General features: G+C 46.9%; 2 protein-coding genes across 12 annotated transcripts in view; one reads left to right on the forward strand and one right to left on the reverse strand.

Annotated features, from left to right (window-relative positions):
• The window catches only part of FZD3 (frizzled class receptor 3), a 53,278-nt gene extending 36,594 nt beyond the window's left edge, over nt 1-16,684 (reverse strand). For 2 of the 6 annotated variants that reach the window (XM_053249421.1, XM_053249390.1), the window contains exons 1-3: nt 16,578-16,684; nt 5,536-5,619; nt 2,785-3,270 (exon numbers count right to left, since the gene is read on the reverse strand). In XM_053249421.1, coding sequence (XP_053105396.1) covers nt 2,785-2,973 — 189 coding nt within the window. In that variant the 5' untranslated portion in view covers nt 2,974-3,270; nt 5,536-5,619; nt 16,578-16,684. Of the gene's footprint in view, nt 1-2,784; nt 3,271-5,535; nt 5,620-12,902; nt 12,923-13,548; nt 13,571-15,712; nt 15,964-16,577 lie in introns of those variants that run through there. The other 4 variants (XM_053249400.1, XM_053249414.1, XM_053249409.1 and 1 more) reach the window with 4 other exon arrangements.
• A 209-nt stretch (nt 16,685-16,893) lies between these two features.
• The window catches only part of FBXO16 (F-box protein 16), a 32,247-nt gene continuing 25,626 nt past the window's right edge, over nt 16,894-23,514 (forward strand). For all 6 annotated transcript variants that reach the window (XR_008307004.1, XR_008307024.1, XR_008307014.1 and 3 more), the window contains exon 1: nt 16,894-17,025. The gene's annotated coding sequence lies outside the window, so the exon portion shown is untranslated. The remainder of the gene's footprint in view (nt 17,026-23,514) is intronic.

The following is a 23,514-nucleotide window of genomic DNA, read 5'->3' on the forward strand; positions in this document are numbered from 1 at the left end:
TTTGTGCCCTGTCAACAGCTGAATAAGTCATCAGAGAAATGAGTTTTATAAGAGGTGGAACCATGATCTAGAAGAGCAAAATAAAGAAACCTCCAGAAAATTTCACACACACACGCAATACACTTTCCAGAGATGGGTGAATCTCTGTACATGTACACAGATTTTTATTTCATCTGGAAAACTATAACTATCTTCATAGTACTGACCAATGTTGGACAGCTCCTAAATGCTTTGATTCTACAATGTGGACAATTTGACCAATACTCTACATTTGTATATAAGAGAGAAAGAGAGAATCTTCCCACTTGTGATTAGATGCTCTTTTGCAGCTGCACATGACAACTACAATTGTGGGTGAGAGAGAGTAAGAAAGTTTGGAAAATGGGAATAGATATAGCCTTGTCAGCAGACACATTTGCCTTCATTAACCAAGACTCGTACCAAGACAGTTTGACGTTACACATCCCTTTTGGAAATATATTTGTATATAGCCACACCATAAAATGGTGGCTGGGTTTCCAAAACACTATATGGCAAGATGTCATTTCATGCCACTTAAGAGAAATCCTGCCACCCTGATAACCGCAGTTTTACAGTTGTAAGACTCCCTATTTTGGTTTTAGAGTGATATTCCCTTGTGTCTATTATTCTCACTGAACCTACAAAAGAAAAACATCCAGGAAGATATGCATCACTGATGCACAACACAAATCCCAAAGGATATCTGTATCACATATTTTCTCATAAAGCCAATACTAACCGAGAGAACAAAGCTCAATACACAAAGGCTACATTTAAGCCTTTAATCTCACTTTTGCCTATGGTAGGGGAATGTATGACAGACATATATGGATGGAACAGGGGACACTTTCTAGATAACTGGTTTAACTAAAAAATTCTCAAGGTTACCATCTGAATGAACAAATCCTCTTTACAGATTTATTGTAAGCCGCCCAAAGAAGCAAGTTTGGGGCAGTATGGAAATACACTAAAATAAATTTCACTTCCTTCTCTGCTCCTTCCCTGTATTTCCTAACTGGTATACAAACTAGAAACTTTACCTAAAGGCAAGTCAAGGAAAGAGAAGCAGATTATTTCTCCACTTCTTCCACTCAGCGCTGCTCCTCTTTTTTGCCATCTTAATGCTGAGTAATTCAATGACACTGCAAAGTCAGTTGTTAAGACAACAGAATAATGCATCTTCATTTGACATAATGCTAGTTAAAATGTTCATCCATCAACCTCAAGAGTAGCGCTGTCGAGAGGCCAAGTTGTTCTCTGGGAAAAAAGCTCTTTACATATGTTGCTGTTTACAACGAGTGTTTCAGGTTGGTGCTGCAGCAGCCGCACCATTTTTAGAATGCCCCCATCCAATCAGAGATTACTTAGTGACTGATGAAATCACAATGCTATGTAAGAGTGAGGGTAGTGCTTCCTGGAAGCCACCTAATGGCGCAGCAGGGAAATGATTTGATTAGCAAGTCGCCAGTTCGAATGCCCACTGATATGTTTCCCAGACTATGGAAACCTATACACCTATATCAGGCAGCAGCAATATAGGAAGATGCTGAAAGGCATCATCTCATACTGCGCGGGAGGAGGCAAAGGCCAACCCCTCCTGTATTCTACCAAGGACAACCACAGGGCTCTGTGGGGGCCAGCAGTCGACACTGACTCGACGGCACACTTTATCTAGTGCTTCCTGGACCGGTCACTCTTGTGATATCAGCTACTCCGGAGGATGTTGCTCTTGACTAACTGAAAGGCAACCTGCTGCTTGCCACTGTGCTCGAATGGGAGGTGGCAGCTGAGTGAAGAGGGGCAAGGAGTTTACCATTGCTCCTCAGCCATCAGGTCACTGCCTCCTGATATGCTCTGCCAGGAAGAAGGAGAAACCTCTTATGGTGGAGTCTGCCTGAAACTAAGCTTCTTGCCTACATAAGAATGATCTAGAGAGGAGCCCAAGCACAAGCTCAAGAATAAAGGCAAGGACTTCACTGCTGCAACTCCAGCCACGCTTCTTAACTAGGCACACACTCTGCCACCCTTCATAGCTATTCTCCTCCCCCCCAAACTGCGATGGAGAGAGGGAAGCTTTTCCTGCTTACAACCTTGTGAAGGTTGCCTAGCTACCCTTAGTACGGAAGAGCACTGGGATCTATTGCCGAACCAGGGCTACTTGGAGGAGAGTCCAGGCCAGAGAGTTCACACCACCAGCTCCTGAATGGACTTGCCATCACCTGAGATGACTGTTAGTCTTTTGTAACTTTTTGCTGTTGAATTTATATCTGCAAGTTGTAAGCTACCTTGACAAAGGTGGTATATAAATGCTATAAAAAGCACCACAATTAAAATAAGTTCTCAATATTAAGAGTCCTGGATGAATCATCTAATCATTATTTGGGAAAATACAAACATGTTACAAAACTGGACCCAGACACATCTCTGCCACAATATTCTGTGTCTGCAACACAGGTCTATACAATGAAGAGTATTTTACATACTTAAGTCTCAAAGCCACTTCAAGGTATCAGGCATTTTACACATTTCCATGCAAGAAAAACTTGTGAACCCACATGTAAATAGCAACATGAGAACCCCACGCACAGGTTTTATGCTTTTTGTTCACAAGACTGCTTCCATCACCCAATGCATATATGTTCCTCTAGGCTTCATTATTTAAGTTGTAACAAAAATATTTCGTATTCTCTGCAGCTCTTCTCCAGCACTAAAAGTAATTAATGCTATCAAGAGTAAGTTTTAGCATAGGAGTTCAGTTCTTACCTCCATTGCAAGAGCTGCCGTTTGCTGATCATAATGGTTCAAAAGGTTAGGCATAAATGTGGTATTGTACGGAAGATCTTGACACATCCTTAAGATGATGGGTTCACACGAGAACAGGCTGTGGCCATCTGTGTAGCCTACAAGAATGGCCAAAGGCCAAAGATAGCAGAATATCCAGTCTGCAGCCATCCTTCCACAGTGATTGTTGGAGACTCCAGGTTATTCAGCAGACATTACCGGATTCATGTGCATCATCATTTCAACATTTTGCTTTAAGATTCTTCAGAGACGGAAGAACTTTTTGCATTTGTAGAACTTAGTACAGTCCAATAAAAAAGTTTTCATTCCCAAAGCACTAATAAGGTACTTCATCTTGGCTTTTTGTTTCATATCACCATATAAGTTGCATTAAGTCAACATATAGAGTTGACTACTACATTTCTAAAGAGAGCCTGTGCCGATAGGATTTCTTCTTTAAGAAGCTACCTAAAAATGAAAAACATTACATTATTGAACTGTAATGCTAATCAAAATAGCCTAGTTATGATTCATAGTACTAAACTCTCACAAGTTCTGCCAACCAAACCCTACCTAGAATAATAGAATGTGAAGAGCTGGAAGGTACCTTGGAGGTCTTCTAGGCTAACCCCCTACTCACTGCCAAGAATCTGCTACAACATCTGACAAATAGCCATCCATCCTCTGCTGGAATACCTCTAATGAAAGAGAGGCCACCATTTCACAAGGCAGACTATTCCACTGTTAAACAGCTCTTACATTTGGAAATTCCTTATGTCTAGCTTGAATCTGCTTCCTTGCAATTTTAGGTCACTGGTTCTAGTCCTGGCTTCAGGGGAAATAGAGAACAAGTCCACTCCTTCTACATGACATCCCTTCAGATATCTGAAGACTGCTATCATATCTCCCCTTAGTTCTCTCTTCTCCAGGCTAAACATACCCAGCTCTTTTAAGTGTTCCTCATATAACTTAGTTTCCAGACCCCTCATCCTTGCTGTCCTCCTCTCTTTCCAATTTATCAACTTCTTCTTAAAACACGATGCACAAAACTGGACAGAGTAGAACTATTACTTCTTGTAGTTTGGACATTAGGCCTCCATTATTAAGCCCAATGTTACATTAGCTTTTTAAAGCTGCTATATTGCACTACTGGCTGATGTTCAGCTTGTGGTTCACTAAGATGCTAAAGTTTTCATTACAGTTTCATCTGTCTTCCTTGAACAAATAGTCTGGTAGGCCACACTGGTCAGATAACAGCCCTTGGGATTCTCAGTAAAAGATGCTGCTGAGGGAAGAGATCTTTTGAAGCTGACATTTGTTAAGCATTCTAGAACTAGGAATATCCCTCATATGATTAAAAGTAGAAGGGTGGTTTCATGCGAACACAGGTACTTGAGGGTGGTGATTAAAGCATTAGACAACAGAGGGAGACGTGCACCTTATAAATGTGGTAAAACAGTGCCAGAAGAGTACAGAACTATCAGAGGGGGAATCTGTCCTCAAAATTCTACAAAAGGAAAGGCAAATACAAAACTCTGCTAATCAAAAAAGCTTTCATTTGTTTGGTGAAAACATAATCTTACCTACCTTATGAGGTAAGGTTAAAACACCTGGGGCTTTTTAGTTCAGAAAAAAAAGAACTGAGGGGCAACATGATAGAGGTGTATAAAATTATCCATGGTGTGGAGAGAAGTTTGTCTCACACACATAACACTAGAACCAGTAGTCATCCCACAAAACTGACAGCCAAGAAATATAGGACCAACAAAAGGAAGTATTTTTTCCACACAATGCACAATTAAGTAATGGAATTCTCTGCCACATGATGTGGTGAGAGCTACCAGCCTGGATGGCTTTAAGAACAGCTTAGATAAATTCAGGTCTATCAACGGCCACTAGTCTGGTGACTAAAGGCCACCTCCAGCCTCAGAGGCAAGATGCCTCTGAATACCAGTTGCAAGGCAACAACAGCAGGGGAGAGGGCATGCCCTCAGTTCTTACCCATGGGCTTCCCAGAGGCATCTGGTGGGCCACTGTGAGAAACAGGATGCTGGACTAGATAGCCCTTGGGTCTGATCCAGCAGGGCTGTTCTTATGATTCAGGGAGGACATTCAGAACATTTCCGAAGTACTTTAATTTTGCAGACTTTGAAGACAAAGGAATTAGGCTTTTTAAAGAAGCTGTAATGTGTGAACCAATTTTCAATAACCAGTAAAAGCTTTAGCTGGCTATGGTTCCTTTGAGAAAAACCATAAAAACTGTAGTGCTCTCTCACTTTTTAATAATCCTTTCTATTATTATGTTTTTGTTTTTTACAAGTATGTAAAGTTATAAACAGATAAAGAGAATATCAACAAAACAGTAAACTTGCAGACATCCTGCCTGAGAGATTTATTTATTGCTGTCATCACTGCTCTCAAGTCAGGTGTTTGCATGAAACATCTTTCTTCCAAGGAGAAAAGCCACAGTACTTCCAGGAAAACAAATCTGGCACTGGGAGAAGATAGCTGGCACATCTGTGCAGTCTACATGGCAGTGTGCCCCATCTCAACCCTCCCAATTAAGAAGGGAAGGGAAAAGTTTTAATCTGTGATTAAAGTATCGTTCGTTACACTTGCTATTAAATCCATTAAAACTTGTAAGCTCCATAAATAGTCATGCTGGTTATACTATCATTTTATTTAGAATCCAGATGCATGATGAGATATTGGACATTTCAAGCCAGCACTGACCTTTTGTACTAGTTGTGATAATCTGGCACCAATGAAGCCTTGGACAGTTGACCATGAAACAGTCATCTTGCCGGATTCTAAACTCTGAGAAAAACCAAGAGTGTGAAGTTATTAATTAGCCTTTATCTTCTAGCAGTAGTTAAAATTCAATTTGCCAGGCATTGTATAGACCAGGGTAGGAAGCCTTTTCTGCTCTAGGGGACACATAAGAAGTATCATTAAAGGGAAAGCTGTTGCTAATTGACATATTTTTAACTGCATGTAATTGACAATTTCCACATCATAAACCTCAAAATGCCAAAATACAGTCAAACAGGCATCTTGTGCAATATTCTTGTTCTGAAAATGGTTACTTTCAAATAGGACAAGTTACAATCAAGCTGTAAATGTTACTCTCTGGTAGAGAGACAATTTTCTCATCAGTGGAGGCAGAGACAGGAACTACGTAGGAAAGTGTATGTAGAGAAGGTGCATGTCCATGCCTTAATGGACAGTGGACAAACTCTTCTGCAAAGTGAAGAGAATGGAAAGTGCAGCCTTTAACAGGAGATGCCAGTGATCGCTCCTGGAACCTTCTGCCAGCACAGCCTTTAACACCAAGCTATTGTCCCTCCCCAAAAGTTGAGGCTGCACCCCACGAAACTGCTGCCTAGTTAACCAACTCAAGCTAAGATTTCTAGTTCCCTGAAACTTAAAAGTTGTGCTGCTGAATTGATGTCTGCCACCATGAGTGCAACTCTCTGCTGAGCGGGGGCATAGCCCAGATGGTCCCCTGCTAACCGATCAAAGAGGCATCTTTAAAAAGTGGTGATTCTCTTTACTGAGCAGGGGAAGAACTGGCCCTATCCATCCACAGCACAGTATCCCTCCAGTGGCTGCTCTTGGTGTCTATCTTATGTTTCATGTTTAGACTGTGAGCCCTTTGGGGACAGAGAGCCATTTTACTTATTTATGTCTATGTAAACTGCTTTGGGAACTTCTGTTGAATTCATCGTATTCGTCATCTGCTTGCTTTCTTGCAGTGGTGGCACTAGAGAGCTGGAGGAGAGCTGATCTTGTGGTAGCAAGCATGAATTGTACCCTTTGCTAAGCAGGGTCTGCCCTGGTTTGCATTTGGATAGGAGATGTACGAGCACTGTAAGAGATTCCCTTTAGAGAATGGGGCCGCTCTGGGAAGAGCCTCTGCCTGCTTGCATGCAAAAGATTTCAAGCTCCCTCCCTGGCAGCATATCCAGGTAGGGCTGAGAGAAACTCCTGCCAGTCTGTGTAGACAATCCTGAGCTAGATGGACCAAGGGTCTGACTCAGTAGACGGCAGCTTCCTCTGTTCCACTTCCAGACTCAGCATTATGTGCCACTGGGTAGCTGGTTATGAGAAGCAGGAGAAAGTGGAAGAGGAAACATGGAAAGGACAGTAGAGTACTGGAGATGCTAGAAGCAGGGAACTATTGCAGAAGTTGTCTGTTGGTTGCCTTTTTAAAGTTTATAATGAGGTAGGAAACTACCAGAGTTGCTTGCTGCCTCCAACAAAAAATGGTGGCGGTTGCCTTAAGTTAAAAAAATCTATAGCGAGGCAAGAGGAGACTCCTGTTATGGCACAACCCAGCTGCTGTGGTAGTCCTCTGTGCTTCTAAATACTGTTACAATGAAGCAGTGCAACATTCATTACAATGAATGTTGCAATGAAGCAGTTTTTGAAAGACAGGAAGACCTCCTCAGCCACCTGTCTAAAAAAACATTCTAGGTCACCAAGGCCAACTGAGCAAGTGGTTAGAGACAAGACTGGCTTGCCAAATATGTCTAGCTATTAACATTTTATTAAGCTCCTGATCACCCATCAGGTGAGTGGTTAAACAAAACCATAGTAATAGGCCCATTCACTGTAGCATTGCAATTTCAACCCTACAGTGAGTTGGGCGGGTGGGGGGGAACCTTGGTCAACTGACTAGCAAAAGAACCACCAAGTATTATCAAACAACAGTCAAGCATTTAAAGGACTAGTTTATTAGTACAATGAACCCAGAGACAATTAAGGCAATGACAAAAAAACCCCAACAATCTCCCAGAAGGCTCCAGTCCCTCTTAGGAACTGGGCAGAACACCATGCCCAAGTCCCACAACTATTGGCTGGCCATGGTTACCAAGGGACAACCGCAGTCGCCTTTGATGAATGACGCAAAGGGCCACTATTCCTACTTTCATCTCCTGCTCTGGAGTGGGGGGGGGGGGGGGGGAGAGAGAGAGAGAGAGAGAGAGAGAGAGCGCATGCTGCTTGGCTGGTGTGCTCAGGAAAGGGAGATGACCCATTGTTGGTTTGACCCTGTGTGTGGTTACAAGGTGCTCCGTGCACCAAAGAATGCAGTGGTCACACACACTTGTGAGGAAGGCTTGAAATTAACCACTGAGATGACCCCCTCACCCATCTCTAATTTTAGGGTTTGGATTGCTCACCACCTTCACAAGACGGCAGTGGCCTACCAGTGTTCCCTCTAACAGGGATTCCTAATTGCTGTTCACTACAACTCCTAGCATCCCTAGCTGTAATGGTCTTTGGCTGAGAATTATGGGAGTTGTAGTCAACAACAGCAGGGAATACCTGTTATTATTCTTATTATTTATTCAATTTCTAGAACGTCCTTCCAAAAATGGCTCAGGGCGGTTTACACAGAGAAATAATAAATAAGATGGATCCCTGTCTCCAAAGGGCTCACAATCTAAAAGAAACATAAGATATACACCAGCAACAGTCACTGGAAGGATGCTGTGCTGCGGGTGGATAAGGCCGGTTACTCTCCCCCTGCTTAATAATCACCATGTTAAAAGGTGCCTCTTTGCCAAGTTAGTAGGGGATAGAAGGAACAGCGCAGCCTATTCAATGACAAGTGTGACAACTGAAAATGTAGATGCCCAATCATGTCAAATTTACACAGACACCACCCACCCCATCCCGGGAAAGGCAGTGGATGCCCTCGTCTTAGCTCCTGGGAATGTCTGGTCCCTCCTACTCAGATATCCAGTCATGCTTTCTCCTGAACTATACATGTTTCTGGCCAACAGAAGAAGATAGGCACACCATAAGCAGTAACTGACTAGTCAAGTATTGTCAGCTGACCAGCATTCCAAACTTAGATCAAAAGACACCTGAATTGTGACCGTGTTTACGCTCTAGAAACAATTTACTGTAGTGTTCACCAATGTCATTGGTATTATATACTTCAAACACATAGAAATACATCCAATGGCAAAACACAAAACAACAACAAACTACTGGCAACTGTGTGCCAAAGATCTATCTAATATTACCAAGCTTTTAATCATGTCAATGCGTGGTCTGAAGCTGCAACTGCTCATCATGTCTCAAGATTTATGAGCAAAAAAAAAAAAAAGTAGTGAAGGTAAGTGTCAGTCTCAGGAGGCTCACAGCCCATAAAAAGAAACAATGGGCTTACCGTGAAGGGTTCTTTTTCACAGCCGGGAAGGTCATCCTCCAAATAGTCTGGGCTGTGGACTGAGCATGCTCCAAGACAGGACCAATAATAGAACTTGAGGGCGTGGCTAGCCTAGAGCGTGGGAGGCGAGCCAGCCCCAGTTCCGGGACTGACGTGTTCCCCGGTGGTCTGATAGATGCGTAGAGGGCCTTCTTGAGGCCAAGATAGTCACTTGGACTGAAGGAGAATAGCCCTTCCGAGCTAATAATGAGCGCTCAATTTCCAGGCGGCTAGTTGAGGCCACTGTAGCTCTGGTGAAAGAGGGGACCTTGAGTGAGAAGGTCCCTCCATGCGGGCAGGTGCCAAGGTCAAGCAACTTAGAGTTGCAGGAGATAGGAGAACCATGGTCTCCAAGGCCAGAAGGGTGCTATCACAATGAGATCTGCTCTTTCAGCACAAAGCTTCCAAATGAGACGGCCAGTCACTGTGGTGCGGGGGGAAGGCATAGAGGTGGCCCGGGGGCCATGGCATGGCCAGGGCATCCGCCACTTCTGTGTGTAGTGAGAAGAATCGGGAGAAGAACCTCAGGAGGAGAAGCAAAGAGATCCACCACTGGCTGACCGAAGCACTGTACCACCTGGCGAAAAACTTCCTGATGGAGAGACCATTCCACCTTCTGACGAGAGAGTCCACCTTCTGACGACCGTCTGGTGGTAGAGTCACAGGCAGGTGCCACATGTCGAAGATCGCCCCCCCAAGTGCTGGATGGTCTGAGATCGCACTAAGTGACTCTTTTGGTGGTTCATGAGGAATACATGGGAGGGCAGGACAGACAGGATGTCCTGCATGGAGTTCTGGGCTAGAGAGAGCGAGGGCGCTCGGATGAACAGGTCATCCAAATATGGATAGATGTAGATTCCACTTGTTTGGAGGTGGGCTACCAGGGCCACCATTATCTTGGTGAATACCCTCGGGGCCGATGACAGCCCGAAGGGGAGGGCCCTGAATTGGTAGTGGTGGCCGTTGTAGCAGAACCTGAGGAACTGTCAGTGACTGGGAAGGATAGGTATGTGAAGATAGGCCTTGGATAGGTCGATAGAGGCCAGGAAGTCCCGTGGTAAGATAGCTTCCTTGATAGACCGGAGGGACTCCATGTGAAATTTCCGCTTGCAGATGAACCGGTTGAGGAAACACAGGTTCAGCACTGCTCTCCAAGATCTGTCCTTTGGAACAAGAAATAAAATAGAGTAGATGCCGTGCTGTAATTCGGTCGACGGAGCAGGCTCGATGGCATTGATCTGCAGAAGATGTTGAATGACACATCCATCGACACATCTGTGTCAATGTTTGTGTGGCTGGGCAGATCTGGGAGAGATGGTGACCTGATCTGGAGGTTGCACCTGGAAGCCCAGGGTGTATCCATGGGCCACTGTGGACAGGACCCAGAGATCCTGTGTCGTGGCTTCCCACTGTGAGTAGAAGTCCAGAAGCCATCCTCCCACAGGGGGGCAGTCCTTGTTTTCGAGAGGGGAGAGAGGAGGCTGAAGGGAAGGTTCTGGAAGAACGGCCTCTAGCAGAACCTACCCCTCGTTGTTGTCCCTGGTTTCGCCAGGTAGGTCTATGGGAGAAGCCTTGGTTGTCCCTGGAGGAGGCGAAGGCAGATCTTTGCGATCCTCGGAAGAGCCGAAAGGACTGAGAGTTGGCACAAAAAGGCCTATGAATTTCCCTGCAGTTGGACGGCAGAGCTTTTTTCTTGCCCTTTGCCTCAGTGAGGATCAGGTCCAGCACCTTGCCAAAAAGTCGTGCACTTGTAAAGGGGGTAGCCAAGAGGTTAAGCCGAGAGCGTGAATCTACATTCCAATGTATCAAGAAGAGGGAACGGCGAACTGCCACCCCGAGACCATAGCACAAGCAGCTTGCTGGATACAATCCAGGCTAGAATCATGGCAGTTTCTTTGGTCAATTTATTAGCCCTTGGCACACCTTAGTGAGTTCAGGAGGGACTATGGCAGCCAGTTCCTTGATGCATAGCATCAAGGCCCTAGGGAAAATAGAATTAGTAGTGGCCGCCTTGATGACCATGATCAAGGCTGAGTGGCTTTTATGAAGAAGCATATCAGCTTTGCGGTCCTCAGGAGACCCGAGGTTTTCATCTCCCTCCTTAACAACTACCAAAGCGGACAACAGTTGGGCCACCAGGGGGTCCACTGTGGGTACTGCCAAAAGAGAGGCCACGTCAGGCAGTAGATTATAATGCTTTTTAGGGAGTGGTCCTGGGGCCTTAGAGGAGGTGGGAGTCACCCATTCTGCCATCATAACATCTCAAAATAAGGAAGGGAAATGAAGCGTAGCGGCTGGAGCCGAGCAGGAAGGAAAAAATATTATGATCCAGGAAGGACGCCACTTGGGTCGTATCTATGGGAGGAATATCATTTACAGCGCATCCAACTTTAGACAACATAACATCAAAGTCTGAGGAAGAGAAAAGGCGGTAGGAGCTCGGCAGAGGGCTAACCGTGTTTTCATCAGAGAGTTCTCCTTCCTCTTTATCCAATAGGGAGTCAGTTCCCTCATTATTTCCACTTAAGCCCTCCTCCAAGTCTGAGGCCGGGTTGGGACATCCTGCCAATAGGGGGCATGCATCAGTGGGGACCCCGGGAGTAATGGCAAGTGTGGAAGTACCAGGTATAGTTGTCTGTGATGGGATAGGTGGAGGCCTGGATGGCACCGAGGGCAATTGTTGAGGAGCAGGCTGCTTGGGAGAAGGAGCTCCTTGAGAAGAGGAGGAGGGAGATCTAGGTCTCTTCCTCCTCCTAGGCACCCTGGAGCGAGGATGGAAAAAGCCCCTTTCATTTGCAGGGATAGGGTGCCTGCTAGCACTGGAATCAGGAGAGGAAGACCTGGAGTAGTGGCAATTAGCCCTAGTAGGTAGAGGGGCATGAACTGGTTAGTTGGCTTTACAAAACTCAAACAACTGACGAGAGAAAAAATCTCCAAGCCAATTCACAATATCGGCGTCGGGGGGGGGGGGAGAATACTCTGGCCTGGCGTGGTACTTCTGTCCTCTGGACACACAGGAGGCCTGGAAGGTCCTGGTGATGAGTATGACAGCCAGCCGTGGGGAGGAGGGGCTGTCCGGTGGAATTCTGGCCGCATTAGGCGGCAGCAAAATCGGCAGGAGCGCCCCAGCTGGTAGCACAGGTATAGGCTCTGCAGCAGTTTGCTCTGTCTCCTGTACCAGAGGCAGGGGATGAGGAGGAGGACTTAATGGTGAGCCCGGCAAGGGAAGCACCTCCTACGGTGAGCTGAGAGCAGGGAGCAAGTGTCTTGGTTCAGCAGCAACTCGGCATCCCCTGTTCCCGCGTCTGGGAGGCGGCGTGGTTGACAAGCTCCGCATACAGCCTGGACCAGCAGTCTCCTGCTCAGGCGGACTGCAGAAGTTGATGCCAAGCGTGCCTTTGCAGGTGGAGAGGCTGTGCTCACCGCTCCCTCAAGATGTTTCTCTTTTTTCTTTGCCTTTTTGTGGGCTTCCTTCGGGATTTTGCTTGTGGAAGCAGGAACAGCTGGCCTAGGTTGGGTGCAGAGTTATGCAGGGACCAAAATCGGAGGGTCCATTTCCCCAATAGCAGCCTGAAATGCAGGGGAAGATCTGCCGTGATTGTCAGAGAGGGACCCTTCCAACAAAGACCCCTCCAAAGCCCTGCCTGCATGTGCACGTTCCACGGCAAATAGCCAGGGAAAACGAAAGTAAATTGGAAAAGGGCAGACCGATACAACTAAAGAGGACAATTTAGACAGAGAAAAAAAATAAGATAAAAGAGGAAAACATGACTTCTCTCCCACCCTGGCACAATACTAAAAAGAATAAGCAAGAAAAGGAAGTAAAGGCTAGCCAGCAAGATCTTAAGAACCAAAAAGGTTGCCAGAGCAACGAACTGACCTGTGCATGGAGCGAAGAAAGGACTGGAACTGGGGCTGAGTTGCCTCCCACACTCTAGGCTAGCCACGCCTTCAAGTGCTATTACTGGTCCTGTCTTAGAGCATGTTCCGTCCACAACCCATACTATTTGGAGGATGACCTCCGTCCTCAGGCTGTGGAAAAACCCTTCTTTAAGCAAGTAATTAGTTGATTGAGGAGAAAATAATATTTCAAATTATTAAGCAACAAGATCAGATTTTTAGGAGACCATCATCAAAATATCTAGGCATCAATGCTGTGCAATACTGGGAGAAATGGGGAAACTCTAGGATCCCAAATATGATTAAGCACTTGTGTGACCAGATATCTAAGATTTTTCCCTAAACTGAGGCCAATTGTTTTTATGATAGTTAATATTTTGAACTGTGTACATATTTTATACACACTAGGGATCTAAAACTCTGGGGGAACTTGAAGCATGAAGCACAGGGGAAGGCAAATTTCATTATTGATCGGAGCAATTCTTCAAAGAAAAAAAATTAAGTGTTCAGCAACTTCAAAGAAAAATTTTAAATTAAAAAGGAGCACACACACCAAAAAGGAAAAAAACCAGAACACATAGTAGACAGTGGTAAAATGAATATAATCCATCTGAGGTGAACCTGACCCTGCAGATGTTGGTGATTCATAAGTATTGACAGGATGTGCTATAAAACATTCCAATTTTAGTTTCCTGAGTTGCTCTTAGTTGCTTTTCATTTGTTCCCTGCAGTGTTTTTTAAACAAAAAGAGCAAGCATGAATACACAATCTTATACCCACAGACGTTTAAGTGTCTTAATCATTCTGCATGCACTAAATATTCACTATAGTCACCAATATAGTCACCAGAAGAAGCAAATTAGTTACTGTGCAGAAGCAAAACCATTTAAAGTCGGTCCCTTTCATGAACAAATTGCAGAATACACCTTAATACTGCACACCAAGGGTTTTAAATCAGCCACTTTACAAGAAAAAATTAAAGAGAAAAATCTCTCAAACTGATGGAGAATGGATGTGCCTCACAAGAAGTGGTACTCGCTAAAGGCACTCCTTAAGTGTTGCAACATTTTGGAGGCAGAATGGCAAAGTGCTATCTTCAGCAACTGATTTAGTTGTCACCTTAAGTGGCACAGCAGGGAAATGCTTGACTAACAAGCAGAAGGTTGCCAGTTTGAATCCCCGCTGGTACTATATCAGGCAGCAGCGATATAGGAAAATGCTGAAAGTCATCATCTCATACTGCACAGGAGGCAGCAATGGTAAATCCCTCCTGTATTCTACCAAAGAAAACCACAGGGCTCTGTGGGCGCCTGGAGTTGAAATTGACTTGACAGCACACTTTACCTTTAAGAGAGAAAGACAAATAATGCAGCTGCACCCCAGTGTTGCTGACCATGGTATTGCCGACCACACAAATGGTGCCTGTGAGGATGGCCATGTGCATGCTGGTGCCGCATGGGACCGAGCACCACCCAGCAGGAAGCTGCATGGGGCAGCACTAAGCAGGTAAGGACCTCCTCTCCTCTTTCTTAAAGCTCCCACTCCCAACTGAGGCTCACCCCTAAATAATTATAAGGAGAAAACACACATTTTTTTAATATTTTAAAACCACTTTATCCCTAATGGTTCATACTGTCCCCTCCACCATCCTGCTGAGTCTCACTGCACACACAGGGAAGAGGAAACATCTATTCCAACAGCGGATTTTATTCCAACCTTGTCTTAATTCTGAGACAAATAAAAGCCAAGTATCTTTTACAGGCTGCATAACAAGGAAGGGAAAAAAATTCTCATTTAAATTCTTCCTGCTGCAACACAGTTGGTTTCTCCACCATCTCATCTCCAGGGAAATACTTCTCTCACATACTGAGAAGGCAATTTACTCTCTAAGTGGGGGGAGTCTCCACCACCCCCTCTCCCATATACACACACAAACCCCCCCTCCAACACAGAGTAGGAAACAAAGACATTGCCCAGCTCAGCGCTCATGCAGGGCGGGGAGGGCAGTGAGCAAGATCAGATCTCAAAGCGTCCTCTGCTGTACAACAGGAAGAGCTCAAAAAACTCTCTCTGCTCTGTGTAGCTAGTATTCCAATTCCCATATGACAGATAAACCTTTTCTTCTTCACCTCCATTATTGTGGAGGAGAGAACAGATGAACACTTCTGTTTCTGGGACCCTCCAAAGTGATGGAGAGGAGGGTGCATGTAGGAACTGATTCTTTACATTCAACCGAAGAACTACCCCGCCAAACCATGGGGTCCATCTAGTCAAACAACATTGTGTTCCAGCAATAATCACCACCAGTCAGATAACAGCAGCAGCAAATACTGAAAAAATAAGAAGCCTTTCTTGGGTGTCCCCTGTATCTAGCACCACACACGAGAAGACAACTCCCTCGTATCCCACATTAGGAGGCAAAAGAAGACCCACTCTCCCATTCCTCCATTTCGTCCTCCTTTGGAGGGAAAACCAAACCAACAGTCTCCCTTTAGCAGACATTCACTATTGTTTCCTCCCATCTTTCCCCTTGGTGGGGGGGTGGATGAACACATCAGTTTACAGAACAGAATTGGTTCATCCCCACCTCTTTCTCCAGCACCTGAAGGGGGGCAGGAGGAAGGGTCATTCCAAAATAACACCTCGTGCATGATGAGAACCCCCTAGTTCTCCTCCCACTCAGGCACAATATTCCTGGGAAGAAAGGAAACCCCTCCCCAGACCCCTCTATTTTGAGTGCTGCTGCACATGTGCTTGCCAGGTAGCCCAAGAAACCAAGCATCCTTTTACCATCCTCTTGTTATCCTGACTGGGAAGACGAGCTGGAGCACATCCACTGTGAAGGTTAAAAAAAAAAAGAATCCATCCACAGGACACCCAGCTACCCCTTCAGCTATTGCAGTCCACGAGGCGAGCGGGAGGTCAAGAAAGCCCCTACTAGCCCTTTCCCAGGGGAGGGAAGACATTTTCTCCCGTCGACTGATCCCTACTTTGCGTTTATTGTCTTTTATGCACATGTTTGACGGCCCGCCTTCCACCAGGCTCCTCTTTCTTGCAAGGGCAGCTCCGGGGGCAGAGAGAGGGGGGCGGGCAAGCACCCCACAGAGACAACTGGCTTGCCTTGCTCCCCCTCCTCATTCCTGTGTGAGAAAGCTAAGAAGGTGGGTCCTATCCCACCCCTCCCCACCCCACGCATGCATGCATTTTGCCCCTTCTGTGCCCCCCCACCCTTATTTTTCTGATGCTGCCACTGCTTCCCCCCCCTCCGCTTTTCAGCCCTGGGGGGGCGGGGCGGGGGCATAGCTGAAGCCTCCCCTCCCCCACCACGCCCGTCACTCATGAGGTGGGGGAGGGGATGGGCTGGGCACCTCCTCTGCCCCCCCCAACCTATTGTTGTTATTATAGTTATAATAGGGCCGCTACGGGGGCGGGGAGAGGGGGCTCCCTTTCGGACCCAGCCTCCTTTCCAGCCTCCCTGAAGGGTCGGCTGCTGCTGCTGCTGCTGCTGCTTCCTCCTCCTCCTCCTCGTTCCTATCCCTCAAGCGGGGAGGGGGGGATGTCGCAGCGCCTGTGGCATTGGAGACCCCCCTCCCTCCTCCCTCCCTCCGTGACGGGCCGGGGATGGGGGCGAGGGGAGCGTGCCACACTGACTCACCGCCGTCCCTGGCTGGCTGGGCCGAGCTGCTGCCGCCCTCCTCCTCCTCCTCCTCCTCCTCAGGTGCGGCGGCGGCTCTTGGGCGCCGCGCGAGCGACGGAGGCCCCGCCCCCAGCCCACGCGCTCGGCCCCGCCCCCCTCCCGCGTCCCACCCAAGCAAGGGGAAGGGGGGGAAATCACCCAATCAGGCCCGCTCCCTCCCCGGTTGCCAGGTAGGGGGGAAGCCCGGCCGAAACGCCCGCCTTCCTTCGGATTGGCCGCCGCTGCTAGGCAACGGTTTCCATGGAGAAGGGAATCAACGGGCAGGAGGGGGAGGAGGAGGAGGCCGCTGCCGTCCCGGAGGGAGGGAGGGAAGCAGGGAGGGGGCGCCAGGAGCGCGGAAGGCCGCCCCCCCCCCCCCGCGCCGAGGGAGGAAGGAGAAGCCGGGACAGAGACAGAGCAGCAGCAGGTGAGGAGGAGGAGGAGGGGGGGGGGCCGCCTGGTTGCCTCGGAGGGGAGCCGGGGGTGGGGATCCAGGGAAGGAGGCGCTCTGCTTCCCCTCCCCTTCTCTGTGCCCGCGCCCTTCTGCCTCGCTTTGTGAGCCCCTCGGGGCAGGGGCCTGTCTCTGTCCTCCGCAAAGCGTCCTGCTGCCCCTTGAGAGCCCAGCAACAAGGATCATTGGATTTCCACACCGCCTTCAGTTGGGCTTCCTGAGTCTGCAGCCTCAGTGGAGAAATCTGCCTCCTTTACCTTCCTCCCATTCCGGCTTGTCTGTCTGGGCCCATCTTTTTCCTTCCTTCCTCCCTTCCTACCCACCTATCGACCTACCTATCAGCCTGCACTGTCTACCTCCCTGCTTACCTGTCTGGCCATCTGTCCCCTACTAACTGAGCCAAGAGGCACCGTTTAACAAAGTGGCGATTCTCTGTACAGAGCAGGGGGAGAGCAACTGGCCCTCTTCATCCCCTGCACAGCATCCCTCCAGTGGCTGCTGCTGGGGTCTTTCCTATGTTTCTTTTTTAGTTCCTGAGCCCTTTGGGGACAGGGAGCCATGTTGTTTGTTTATTTATTTATTTGATTTGATTTCTCCGTGTAAACCACGTTGAGAACTTGGGTTGAAGAGCAGTATATAAATATTCATCTCATATATATATAAATATTCATCATATCTCTACAGAGGTGAACCAAGGTAATTTGGAGCCTGGGCCTAATGCTTTTTGCCCACTTCATCCCCCGCAAGCCCTGCCGCTGCGGCCACAGAAGCTGCAATGCACTTCTTCTTCTTCTTCTTCTTCTTCTTCTTCTTCTTCTTCTTCTTCTTCTTCTTCTTCTTCTTTTTTACACCAGAGCATGCTTAGGGAAAGCTGGAAACTCTTTTTCTTTTTTATATTTTTAGAAGAGATTCTGAATAAGATACTTCCCACTGACTTGCAGAGAGATACCACATTTTGCATGGATAATCCTTCCACAAATTAGCAGGCCACTCAGCATTTGGAGCCCCCCCAGGCCTGCTGGGCACTGGGCCTCTTCCCAGAAGTCCAGTCCAAAGAGCGCCACTGTATCTCTACAAATGGTGGAGTACACCAGCATTGAACTGGGTTTGTGTAACTGCTTACAGGATGTGTTGGGATGTTGACTTTCTAAAGCACAATAGCATGCTGTGAAAATTATATGTCTGCATCTATTTATGGGCTAGAAAGATTAATATCCCTTTTTTCAACCCAAGCCCCAAAGTGGCTGGCAACCTTAATAACATGCAGTAGATAAATCAAAGGCGGTTCACTGAAAGCGAAGCAAGACAAAACCTGGAGCAGGAACAGGTATTTTCCCTGCAGGCGGTCCAAGCCCTGTCAGTAGCTCCCTCTGGAAAGGATCCCTTTCTTGGAGGGACAATTCCCTCCCCAAGGATATTTGCCAAGCCTCTAGCCTTCCTGTTTTTACAGCTTTTCTGCCTTGCAAAGCTTGAACTGACTGACTTTGCTTTGGCGGCTGCTTGTCTTTTACGTTGCTATTTTATATTGTTAGCCTAAGCTTATGAGATCAGTTGGCATGTTGTGTGTGGGTCCGTGTGACTCCCCCATCAACTTCACAATCCTGAACCAATATGAACCAAATTTGCTACAGCTGTAGGGACACGTGGGGACGCCTCAACGGCATTGTTTGTAATGATGTCCTCCACCCCGACTCAAGATGGTGGACACATAAACATTTGTGGTGCAAGTGGGCTAACTTTTGAACCACCTAACTGATTTGAACCAAATTTGCTACTACTGTAGGGATGCCTCAGTGGCAGAGTTTGTAATGATGTCATCCACCTTGATTCAAGATGGTGGCTGCGTGAACATTTGAGGCGCAAGTGGGCTAACTTGTGGACCATCTAACCAATTTGGACCAAATTGGGTAAAGTGGTAGTGAGTGACACGTAGGGACACCTCAGTGTCATAGTTTTTGATGATGTCATCCACCCCAATTCAGGATGGTGGACACATGAATGTTTGAAGCACGAGTGGGCTAACTTTGTGAGGATGGTAATTATCAATTAAGATTATAGTGAAAGGAAAGTAGGCAGATTAGTTCTTACCAGAACAACTTGTGATTTTATGTGTTTTATTGTTGTGGTGTGGGATTAATCCTGAATGGTGAGGTATGCATGTTTGAAATAAAAACACTAACATTAAATTTCTGAATGTGTGTTTTGTATTGAAAGGGTCCTCAGAAGGCCAAAACATGGGGTACACATTAATAATTTTACAACACAGGTGTGCTTTCTTATGGGATGGGATGGATGAGACTGTATTCTCTATCCTGCCTGATTAAAAGTTTACTTGCAAATTAGAAATCCAGAAATGGTTATCCTGAGATTACAACTTCTCTCTACTCCAAGAAGGAATTTCAGAACTGTTTGTTCACTTCTTTTGTTTTCTACCTTAATCTCTCTCTTGGGTCATTTCTGATTTTCACTGTTTGAAAGTGGGTGCAGACGGCAGAGCCTCTGACTCTGCCCATATGGGGCCTGGTTTTTCACTGGTGCACAGAAGCCAGAAAGCAGGACCTCCCCTGCCGCCCCCCCCCCCCGGTGCTGCAGCATTATGTAAGGAGTTTGTTGCCTATGCACCATGCAGTGCACTGAAGCAGGGGAGGATTGGTGCAGGGCATGCAAGAAATCCTAACTGCTGAATCATCAGTACAGCACTGCATCAGTACACTGCGGGGATGTCACAGCTCCCCTCCCTCATTTTCCTCCTTGTTTTGGGTCCCCTGTTAATGACATCTCCATGGGAAGAGTCAGAGCTCAGTGGCAGAGCACAAGCCTTGCATGCACAAGGTCTCAGATTCCATCCATTCCAGCTAGAAAGGATAGCAGGTAGCAGGCTGCTTAAAACCTCTGCTTGAGGTCTTGGGGAGCTGCTACCCATCAGAGTTGACTGGCCTGGGTAGATGGACTCAGTATAAGGCAGCTGCCAATGGCTCCCTTCCAAGACCTCCCCCCACTCATATATAGAAATGTTTTTCTAAAAACAAACCATACCTGGTAGGGTTGCCAACCCTGCCAGGGTTGACCTGGAGTCTCCGGGAATCCACATCATTCTTCAGATTGTTGCAAACAATCTGGGATATTTTAATTATGAAAAGTTATATTATGGAATATTATAATATAACAAGGAAAGAAATGTTGGGGAGGTGGGGAAACACATCTCCATAAATAGTTTCAGTCCGAGTTGGCAATCTTAACCTCCAGAATTCTGGCCATTAAGTCTTCCAGCACTTCGGAAAATACTTATGAATGTCCAGTGGAAGGAAGTTCTGTCAATTGTGGGCAAATGGTTGAGAGGAGGGTCATCAACAGAAACAGCAGCAGCAACAAATATGTATCTACGGCTTTTCAACAAAAGTTTCCAAAGCAGTTTACATAAAGAAGTAATAAATAAAGATGGCTCCCGGTCCCCAAAGGGCTCACAGTCTAAAAAGAAACATAAGAGAGACCCCAGCAACAGCCACTGGAGGGATGCTGTGCTGGGGATGGAGAGGGCCAGTTGCTTTCCCCCTGCTCCATAAATAGATTCACCACTTTAAAAAGGTACTTCTTTGCCCAGTTAGCAGAACCAAGATGCTGAGGGTTCTGGGAACCAAGACCTATGAGAAGCAGTTGAAGGAGCTGGGGATGCTGCTTAGAGAAGACTGAGAGGGAACAGAAGAGCACTCATCAGAAATCTGGAGGGCTGGCCCATAGAATAGTCATAATAATTAATAACAACAACTAGCTGAGCTGGATGCGGAGCATCTGCGCCTCTAGTTCTCCCCCACCTGCCGCTGCCTTTTTCTCCCCCCGCCCCCACCCCCCTCCTTTTGTTTCCCACAAGCCTGTCCACCGGCGCCACTGCTTTATTTTATTTATTTATTTCCTCTCCCTGCCGGCAGCTTGCTCGCAAACTCTTGCGAGAGCTGCCACACATGGGATTAGCAACAGGTACGCCTTAGAGAAATATATAACTAGCCAACCCCTCACAGAGCATCTGTGTGCTCGTTGTGGCCGGCGGTTACCTCTCCCCGTTCTTCCCCAGTCTCTGCTTCCGGGCCCAGCCACCTCTCCTCCTCACTGCCACTTCTGCCCCCCCTCCACTTTCTCCCCCCCCCCCCCGGGCCTTGCCTCTGCGGCCGGGCTGGGCCCGCCACCTCTGACCTCCACAGCTGGGCCGCGGCGGCGGCAACCAATCCTCCTGGGTGTGCCTCAGCTGATTAGGTGCATCCGCCGCCCATCCAATCAGTTGGGCTCTGGGACGCCCATTCCAAGGCACACCCAGGAGAATTAATATAATAGATAATCATCATCATCATCAATAATGATGTTATTATTGTTGTTGTTGTTGTTGTTATTTATTAGACTTTTCCTCTCTTCCTCCAACGGCAGGACTAGAACCAATGGGTTGAAATGACAAGGAAGCAGATTTAGCTCAAGATTAGCAAGAACTGCCTCACCGTAAGGGTTTGACAGTTGAGCCTTCTGCCTTGTGCCCTGGTGGGCTCTCCTTTGCTGGGGATTTCCAAACAGAGGCTGGACAGGCATCTGTCAGAGATGCTGTAGCGATTTCCTGCCCTGAGCAGGGGGGTGGACTAGAAGACCTCCAAAGGGCCTTCCAACGCCTAAGTGCAATGAACTACAGAGAGGAACTCTATGTATGCCTTTACTGTTTAGACTTGGTGCACACGAGTACAGTCAAGAGGGTGCTCTTGGTTAACCTCCAAGTAAGCGGCAATTAGTATCCATCAGTTCAGATGTATTTTCTTCCTAACAGAAGGAGCATTTAGCATCCTTCAGTCAATTATCAGTATGTGGGTTGTGGTCACTAGGTTCAGGGTATATTTGTCAGTTTTTGTCAAACAGTGCTTCGTACATCTTATTCTTAGTAATGTTGACCCAAACCATTAATAAACAAGTCTGTTTTAGCTGGGAGCCCTGGATTAACATTTCTGCGGGGTTAAACCTGGATTATCCAGGAAATCAGTCTAACGCCCTTAGTTAATATGATATGAGCATTACAGTACAGTAATCTTTCTTAAAGATTATCAAATTATGTCTGCAAAGTAACAGCTGGCCTGGCCTCCCTTGGAAATTTATTGGCAATGAGGCTGGAGTCAAACTGAAACCTTTTGCAAGGAAAAGCAATGCCACTAAAAATATTGTGGCAACCCTAAAAGTTTTTTTGACGTCTTCCCTCTCTTATATCTGCCAGTGGCACACTGTTGCCATGCCCCCCGGAATTCCGGGTTTCACCCGGATTGTAAGCACCCAGATTGCTTAGGCCACCCAGATTTGCCCAGATTTCAGCTTTCATGTAAAAGAGAGATTGAGAGCGCACGCTAAGCTCTAGCCCTTCTAGAAGCAGAGTTACGGAGCAAAACGTGCAGTCACTATTCTGCTTTAAAAAAAAAATCAAGCCAGTTTACATAATATACAAATTAGGCACCTGGGTTTGGAAAGCCAGAATATGGCAACCGAGAGTGGGTGGGTGGGTGGGCTGAGCAAGTGACCAAGAGGTTTCTGCGCAAAGGACTGGCTGTGCCAACTTGCTGTGGTTGCTCTTTCTTTATCATCTCAATCTGCAGTGTGGATGGCATTTGCTGATTGAATGCTCACATTTGCTCATCTCACAAAATTAGATCAGCAAGCCCATCTAGGCTTTTAGATTTTAAGAACAGTCGTAAATGATGTTCTGGCTGCTTCATCACTTGTGAGCATGAGGACACTGCCTAGTGCTCACTCTCTTTCCTTTAACTGCTACCTTGGATTGTGACCCCTATCTGACTTGACCTCCTGCCTGCCTCTGGCTCTTCCATTCTGATATGGCTCACACACAACTCAACCTTCTGTCTGGTTCTGGCTGCATATTGATCCCTTGGACCCTGGGCTGCCCTTTCCTAGAACTCAACGTTGCCTGTTTTAGACTGTGCTTTAGAACAAGGGTTCTCAACCTTGGGTCCACAGATCTTTGTTGGCCTACAGCTCCTATCACCCTCAGCCACAGTGACCAAAGACTACTGCAACAGGGGATGATGTGTATTGTAGTCCACGGACATCTGGGACCTGCAGTTGGAAACCCCTGGACTAGAGCACCATGATGTTAGCTTGTTCCAGCAAGGGCTCATTGTGGTCTGCTTCCACCTGCAGGCCCTTCATGCCCAAGAAAAGGAGTGTTGAACTTCTCAATTCATTGGCTAAATGTAGGATTAAAAGCCTCCTAGTGATCTTTTCTGGAGGGAAGAGGAGCAAGTGGTGAAAGTTCTGCAATTACAAGCAAGCAGACATAAATCATCTCAAGAGGAAGCTTATTTTTCTCTGACGTGACGCTCCTCGCCTGAGGAGGTCTCTGTTTATTAGCAGGCTCTGCAAGTCCCGATGGTTTAATGACTGATGCTTGAGAGCCTTTCCAGAATCCTTAGGCTCATGTGCTAAAAACGG

The sequence above is a fragment of the Hemicordylus capensis genome, chromosome 1 (genome assembly GCF_027244095.1).
Source record: "Hemicordylus capensis ecotype Gifberg chromosome 1, rHemCap1.1.pri, whole genome shotgun sequence".
Lineage (NCBI taxonomy): Eukaryota > Metazoa > Chordata > Lepidosauria > Squamata > Cordylidae > Hemicordylus > Hemicordylus capensis.